Raw genomic sequence first — 8,530 nt, 5'->3', positions numbered from 1 at the left:
GACTAAACCTGGCTTTACTATTATGTCTCTGGCTCTTGCATTATCCGATGCTTCCAAAATTTCGCAGACACTGCGTCCATATCCATTCCATTATCAACAATTTGATGGGTCCAATATTCAATGATTCATTCATACACCCACCCTCCATTTGCCAAGCTCAAGTGCATCCACCTTGGGCCAACGCACACTTCTTATAGCTTGTGATTAGACTAGGGCCTTGATCCCATTTCATCATTAACATCTGATTGATAAAGCCCACAAAACCCATTTGTTTTGTTGTTTGAGAAATAATGCAATTAATGCAGGTAAAACTGAAAAATACACTAGGTTGTAAGGGGTTTGCCGGGTGGATGAAAAAGACTTGAATTGTTTTTTTGTTTTATAGAAGAGATACGGGAGGAGTGGGAAATCGAACTTAAAACTTCATGTGCGTACATGAGTAAATTATCATAACCACTTGAGTTATAAGTTTCTTGTGACTAAAAGGTTTTGCATACATTTTCTGTGATGTATAATATACAGCATCAACTCCTTGTAGTTGGTTTGAAACGATTTCATGGAAATATCTTTTAGCAGAAGAAAAATAAATGTAGGCAATTGCTAGATGAGGTTCATTTTTATGATCAACTAAAAATACTTCAAAAGCACCTTTGCTTTCCCATCCCAAAAATTAGATAGGGAGGCCCTGCTTAAGATAAAAGTCATTAGGCCAAAGCCCCCCTAGTAACCTGGCAGGTACATGTGTTGCACTTTCTAAAGACTCTGCTATTTTCGGCTCCTCTCTCTCTCTCTCTCTCTCTCTGGTTTACTACAATATATATAGGAGTTACTTCACTTTCGGCTGGAGAAAAATGAAATTTCTGGTATAGTTGACAAAGACGTATGAACTGGTGGAGGGTATGATTGGAAGCAGAAGAGCACTGTCCCACCATGGGGACACATCCCTTTGGAAAATTGGGTGTTCTTGTCCTACAAATCAAAGGATAAACTATCTCCAACTCAATATTCTTGTTCATCCATGACTTGGACAGCTACTCAGGTATAGGGGTAGAAAAACACTATACTATACCCAGTCAAGCACCATGGACTGCTTTATTGGGAATTTGAAGTTTTGTGGAATTTGGCTCAAAGCAGAGATTTTGTATGGCCCCACTCACAGATCCTATTGATCATCACATTTAGGATTTAGCCAACAATATGACCGTCCATTCATGTTGGCTTCCTTTTGGTTAGTTTACGACCCTGAGATTAAAATGTTGATTGCTTAACTTAATGATCTGCATTAATGCTAATTAATGGAACAACATCAACCATTAGATTATTTTTTTAACAGTTAATTAAGTTTAAGATGATGCCTTCGCTCGTATGAAATATTAGGTATGTTATAACTTGCAGGTTGCAGCTGGTGAATCTTAATTTGTTCGCTTCTCTGTCAAAAAAAGCAGTACCCAAATTGATAGGTAGGTAGGTTTCAACGTTTGGTTGGAGTTCAAGTGTAGGCTTTTGGAGAGAAATGTATTTTGATAATGACTTAATGGGAATAATATTACGTATGTAAGAAAAGTTTCTGCATTTTATTTTATATATAAACACAGACAGACACAAAGGAATTAAAGGATCCTATTACTTTATCTAATAAGTGACAAAAGGATATAGTTTTATTTAAACGAGTGCCTAATCTCTTCTCTGTTTTATAACAGGGCAAACTCAGAGGGTGCTTAATATATTTGCAGAGAAGCTTAAAGTTGTGGACTTCGCTGCAACTTGCAAGCACACTAAGCTTGCCAAAAAGCCCTTTTTTTTTATAATTAATATACCACTTCAACTTAAACAATTGTTCCTCCGTACGATCTTACATATGTATCCTACTATTTATTTGATATTAATTCGGGGAAAAAAGAAATCTGGAAATTGAAAATGAAGATGGGATGGTTTTTGTTTTGGGTACGTGACTGGTACAAGGACTGATTTGGATTCATCATAAATATTTTATTGAGTGACAGGTACAGAGCACTAGGGTTTGCAAGTGGGTAGCTAGAAATCTCTAGAAAGATAGGAAGCAGCTGAATGAGTGAAATGGGAAAACCAAAAAAAATATGTAGGCCAAGTACTAAGCATCAATTATTATGGAAGTGGAACCTGCCTTTGTTAACTTCAAATTCGGCAGTTCCAACTTCCACCACACTGAAAGATTTCATGCTTTGTTGTAATTTGTGCATTAAGTACGATAAAAAATGTATTAGCAAGCTGCATACGTGATTTAGGTTAATTGGTCAAACCAGTAAGTTCGCTCCCTTACACCTAAGTTTAAATAAGTTATTTCGTTAGCTCTCGTAGTGTTTAAGTAATTTCTGACCCCTTTCGGGATGGCATTGTTTTGTTTCTACAAATAAACCAGTAACGGTCACAATTCACAAAGAGCATATAAATTGGACATATGATCTTCTGTGATGTTGGAGGTATGTCAGTCGAGCTCTTTTGTAATTTAATTTTAGTACTACAACAAGATGTATATATATAGTAGTATAGGAGAGTATGGTTGGCCCACTAAGAATTAAAGTTTGCTTGCGAAGGTAACTTAAGGCTTTTCCGCAAGAGATCCATCATGCGTGTACTTAACCCCTGGTTTTCATGATTGCAGACGAATGTAGGTTTTTTTTCTTTTATTTTTTCTTGCTTGTGCTAAAATCTAAATATTTCATTCATAATTAATATCCATGAGATCCAACATGTAACATAATTTGGTTTTTGTGTTTATAAGTTTAGATTATTTGTTTTGGTAATGACTGAAGACATGCATGAATGGTGGATAAGAAAAAACCAGAAAAAGCATATGAAAGTGAAAAATGTGAAGGAGAATTCAAAGAGCACTCATCATTAGTACAAGGCAACAGACAACAGGTACTGATAAGTTGCAAGGTTTCTCTCTCACGATGTATGTATGCCAGGAAATGCAGAGGAAGAGGCATATATAAGTTAAGCAAGCACCAATAAGCAGCAATAGTGCTCTCAAAGGGAACAAGCGTCATGACAGGGTGGGATTGATGTCATCATAAACCCCACATAGAAAAGAAAGCCCTTCTCGTGCGTTATGTTAGTGGTGCTGCAGCTATCATCAAATGTTTGAATCAGCATGCTGTAATATATATATATATATATATATATATATAAGTTTATAATAAAAATATAATAATAAGCTACAAATATATAGAAAGATATATAAAAAGAAAAGAATTGGGACCAAACCAGCCATGCGTGTGATCAGTGACCACAAAGTGATATTTCTCTTCAAAGATAACCCTCTCCTCTCCCTTCCCATAGTCTCCAAGCCCTAGCTAGAATTTGAATACATATATATTATTATATAAAAAATAAAAGTAGACTGAACATGTATAAAGATGTTCCAGGCTAGTGCAGAAGAAAATATATTAGCAGTGCCTTGTGACTGACCCAATATGGTAAAGAGAAGACTGCCGTACAGAAATGTAGGGAGAAGAGGTGCTCTAGAGTCTAGACTAGAGGAGACATTGGGAATTAACTTGTTACTTGATGGGTTTTAATCAAACATTTTAAAGTTTTTTAAAAAATAAAAAAATCTATTTACTAATTTAGCTAAAAGCTAAAGCCACTTTCACTGAAAATAAATAAATAATATATATATCAAATTTGTTTTTTCAGACCAAAATAATAATAATAATAATAAAAAAATTAGTTCAAAGGGTTTAAGACAAAGAAGAAAAAAAATTATATATTGTGTTGGGAAGGGGAACAACTAAAAGGTAACTAGCGTTAATGATTTTTGGTTACCCATGCTGGCTGCTTCTATAATAAACATAGGGAAGGGAATGCACGATATAATACTGTAATGGGGGATTTAGGTAACTGTGTGATTACCTAGAAGGCCTTGACAGTGTGAGTGAGTAGCTTAAAGGCATGATATATATTCCTGCATCTTGTTTTTACCATAAAGACATCATAAGTAAAAAGAAAGATGGAAACCTCTTTAGGCCCAACCGGTAACCAATAGGGGCAGGGGAAGTAGAGCTCCTGGTGCAAGATTAGGAGAACAATATTTGGCAAAAGGGAGGAGAAGCTATAAGCTTGGAATATCGTGCCAGTTGCCACACAACACAACAACAACAACAACAAAAGTGTTTGGAAACATCAAATTATTCCCTTTGGTGTTGTTTTGGCCTTTCAAGTTTTAATGGGAAATCTTACCAACTACCAAATTATATACACTTTTTGATATTTTTCCCAGTCTTTCATCATTTTGTCCTCGTTGGAATGTGACAAAGAAATAAATTACAACAATTTTAATCAATGACATGTAATGGGTTATGAGTGAGTATGCATGAAGATGCCTCTCCTCTTCCCTCCTCTCAAACTTCCCATGAATAATACAATTGTACAATGTGCAAAATCCTAAGGGTGCAGTAAGAAGCACAAGTAATATACAATCGTACACCAAGGTATTTGTAGAGAGACATGAGACTGAAACCAAGGTATAATATTAATAACTTAGGAGGAGGAAGGCTAGAGGGAGAGAGATGGATGATGATGATGATGATGAAATGGGAGAAGGAAGTAGGGGGGTGGAGTGTGTTCCAAGACACAATGATTACAAAGTCTTGGGGAAGCAGAAAGGGTTGGCATGGAAATAGCCAACAGTATGGAAGAACGTGGGGACTTGACCGAGGTATATAGGAAAGGAAACGAAAGGAAAGGGCCTAATCAGAAAAGATGAAAAATGATTTAAATAATTATATGTATATATAAATAAATTGAAAAATAAGGAAAACAAAAAGGAAAGCCTTTTATCATGATGATACTCTCAGCCTTTTTGGTCTTTGGTCGGTCGACAATCTGTGTGTTGTGTGTTCACTCTGTTTAATTGTGCTGCTTCTCCCTTGTGTTGTGTTTCCCATCCCTATACCTCCTTCCACTCAATCCACACTCTCTCTCTCTCTCTCTCTCTCCCCCAAGCTACTACTGCACTCACACAGTGTAATTATTTGCTTTCAACCAATCACAAAATACTATTTTCTTTTACATGGGGGATTACATTTTTGGTATTAATTGAATTTTATATGTGAATATAAATGAAATATATATAAAAATAAACGAGTGAATTGAATTGAATGAAAAAAAAAGAAGGGATCCATCCCCACCCTGAAAGATACAGGAATGGAATGGATAGAGAGTGCCGTAAGAAGAAAGGAAAAGAGACTAGCAGTACTCAACAGACTATATATTTAGAGTGGTGGAAAGGGTGCAGAGAGTCACATAGACCACATCACGGTTATAGAGAGAGAGAGAGAGAGAGAGAGAGAGAAAGTGAGAGCAAAAAAAAACAAAGGAAGCAAAAAGATACCAACAAAGCACAAAGGAAAAGGAAAGCTCAGTTGAAACCAAGGATAAAAAGGGTCATCACCCCCACAAACACAAAGCCCACAAAGGCGTGGCAGATCAAAAAACCTACCCCAAGTGATAGAGATAGAGAGACAGGGAGAGCGAAGCACCAAAACCACAAGAGAGAGAGAGAGAGAGAGAGAGAGAGAGAAAGCTAGCCAGGAACAGAGAACTGATAATCAGAAACACCAAAACCCTCCATCATTAAATCAACCAAAGGTTTTTGTCTTACATATATATTTTCTTTTCTCCCAATGTTTCTTCCTTGATTCCCTTCCATCCATTTCTCTTCAATTTCTTAGCTTCAATTAAAGCCCTATACTTTTGAGAAACTAATTGTTTAGAGCCCTAGCTAGACATACACAACCACTATATATATAACATAAGAAGTGAAGATGATGTGTGGGAAGAAAGAAGATCAAGGGGAGTGTTCTCAGTCTGTCCAAAACCTACAAGCCTTCCAAGAACACTTGTTTCTCCAACAACAACATCAGATGCAACAACAACAACATCATCAACAACAAGGTTTGATTTTCCCTCATGATCATCAAGCCCCGCCACCAATCTTGCAGCCATGGACTCTCCCTCCGATCCACACCTTCAACCCATCAGCCCACGACCAGTATCTTCTCCCAACTCCTCCTCCTCCAATTCCATCGTCATCATCCTATGCTAGTTTCTTCAACCGAAGAGCTCCTCTCCAGTTCACATATGACGGTTCAGCATCTGAACACCATCACCATCTCAGAATCTTATCCGAGACACTTGGACCCATGGTTCAACCCGGTTCCGCCCCGTTTGGGCTTCAAGCCGAGTTGGGTAAGTTGACCGCCCAAGAAATCATGGACGCCAAGGCTCTCGCAGCTTCTAAGAGTCATAGCGAGGCCGAGCGGAGACGGAGAGAGAGAATCAATAACCATCTCGCCAAGTTGCGCAGCTTATTGCCCAGCACCACCAAAGTAAGTTTATACTAAAAATAATTATCATATTTATATATCACTGAAAAGAAAAAACAAAATACTAATATACATGTGTGAGATTCATGCGTGTACAACATGTATTTTATATAGGGTGTGGCATTATCCCTTTTTTATTTATTTGTTTTATCATGATCGGCTGTACACAGCTTTTCCAATCTAAGATCTTTGTGGATCTTCCTAAGATTCTAATTCGTCCCTTTAGGATTATGCATGCCTTCGATCAAGAGTCTCATGACCTAGCTACCATTCATTAGAAATGAGCTACATTCCCTTTATGAATTAGCTTTTTCCATCTTTTTGTTGTTTCTCTTGGTTTCTTCATTCTGAGTCGTGTGGTAGTTCCGAGGTGAGAAGTAGAAAAAGAAAAAAGAAAAAAAGGGAAGAAAAGCGGAGGGAGGGGAGGGGGAATAAGGGTAATGTCGCTGGGTTGATATGATAAAGAGGAACCATGGAGCAGTTAAAAAGCTTCCCATGGAAATTTCTTGCCGGATATATCACATATATCACCCATCAGTCAAACCATGTTCGAGAAACTTAAAGCCAGACAAACTAGCACCCTTGTCAGTCAAAATATGCACCCATCCCATGCCGTTCCTTCAAAAACCACGCCATTCATTAAAATACATTAATTAAGTAGCCAACTTTCTTAATCTTTTTTCTTTTTCTTTTTTGGTTTCAAGTGCATGTAAATGCAGTATCAATCAGACATCAAATGTCGAACAAATATCAACCTAATACTTTTCTTTTGTGTCTGGTGATATATAGACGGACAAAGCTTCCTTACTAGCAGAAGTAATTCAACATGTGAAAGAGCTGAAACGGCAGACTTCTTTGATCGCGGAGACAAGTCCGGTGCCGACCGAAATGGACGAGCTAATAGTCGACGATGCGTCGGACGAGGACGGGAAGTTTGTGATAAAAGCCTCGCTGTGCTGCGAGGACCGTTCAGATCTCTTGCCCGACCTCATCAAGACACTGAAGGCCTTGCGCTTGAGAACACTGAAAGCTGAGATCACAACGCTGGGGGGACGTGTGAAGAACGTGCTGTTCATCACCGGGGAAGAAGACTCGAGCAGCAGCGGAGGGGAGCAAGAGCAGCAGCATCAAATGCCACATCAGCATCAGCAGCAGCAATATTGTATCAGTTCGATTGAAGAAGCGCTTAAGGCTGTGATGGAGAAGACTGGTGGGGAACATGAGCAGTCTTCTTCTGGGAGTGTTAAGAGGCAAAGGACTAACAACATCAATATCCTTAACTGAAACACAGACAGGTCTCTTTAACCAGCTATTTATTATCAAGGCTAGTTAATTAATCTTCTTCTTCTTGTTGTTTTTTCTCTTTTTGTTTTTCTTTCTTAGTGGGGTTTTGGGTTTTCTTTTCTTTTCTTTTCTTTTCTTGGTTGCGTGTTTGGTGTGGTGTATTTCCGTGAGTGAACAAATGGGTAATGATGGTGTGGTTCGTGTACTAGCTGCATTGCTCCAAATAAATAGATGAGAGAGAGAGAGAGAGAGAGAGAGAGAGAGAGAGAGAGAGAGAGAGATGAGCTTGGTTTGTTATTTAGGAAGGGAAAAAACAGTGAAGGATCTTTTTCGTGGGGAGGGAAACCTTATATAAAATCCAAAGATAGAAACCAAAATGCATGATGGAGTGTTGCTGTTTTGATTTGATCCGGTTTGAACTCAAAGTCGCAGTGGTGTTTTTGTTTTTTTCCACTAGTTTTGTTGATCACTCTCAATCTAATCAGAGAATTGATCAGACTAGTTATAGTGTACTGGTGGAACTATGTAGTGACGACGTAGTTTTGTCATATGGTACGTAATTAATGTCGTCCCCACAACACGTTGGCCACCGCTCACTCAGGCTCAGAGCAGGTACCACTCTCTTACTACAATTCGTACGTGCAGAGTTTTTTTTCTGGTGAAAAAGAAAATCCCTCAAAACCCTAACGAGCGAGCGAGCGAGGCATGCATGTTTCAGTTTCATCAGAGCTACCTGTATGTACATATTCTACTACATAAATATATGCTTTTTGTATTTCACCTTTTGTTGCCTCTCTCGTCCTCTTTGTTTTTGGAGTTTTATATGTGCTTGGTAATTGGTACGTATATATACTACATATGATGCAATGTAATGTCTG

At 38.0% G+C, this 8,530-nt stretch overlaps 1 protein-coding gene across 1 annotated transcript; it reads left to right on the top strand.

Annotated features, from left to right (window-relative positions):
* The first annotated feature begins 5,446 nt into the window (after positions 1-5,446).
* On the top strand, positions 5,447-8,432 carry LOC103341427 (transcription factor bHLH30). Its single transcript, XM_008244941.3, has 2 exons — positions 5,447-6,371; positions 7,158-8,432. Exons 1-2 carry the CDS (start codon positions 5,808-5,810, stop codon positions 7,650-7,652), a joined length of 1,059 nt encoding a protein of 352 aa, XP_008243163.2. The 5' UTR covers positions 5,447-5,807; the 3' UTR covers positions 7,653-8,432.
* The last annotated feature ends 98 nt before the right edge of the window (positions 8,433-8,530 follow it).

This window comes from Prunus mume, linkage group LG2 (assembly GCF_029339155.1).
Source record: "Prunus mume cultivar Tortuosa linkage group LG2, ASM2933915v1, whole genome shotgun sequence".
NCBI classification, from domain to species: Eukaryota; Viridiplantae; Streptophyta; class Magnoliopsida; order Rosales; family Rosaceae; genus Prunus; species Prunus mume.
Note: the sequence above shows the minus strand (reverse complement) of the source record. Positions and strands in the feature narration are given on the sequence as shown.

Excerpts from the sequence above, each read along its gene's own strand:
- LOC103341427 (XM_008244941.3), top strand. The coding sequence starts at position 5,808 with ATGATGTGTGGGAAGAAAGAAGATCAAGGGGAGTGTTCTCAGTCTGTC. Across the intron at positions 6,372-7,157 it reads TATTGCCCAGCACCACCAAA|ACGGACAAAGCTTCCTTACT; the intron begins GTAAGTTTATAC and ends GGTGATATATAG.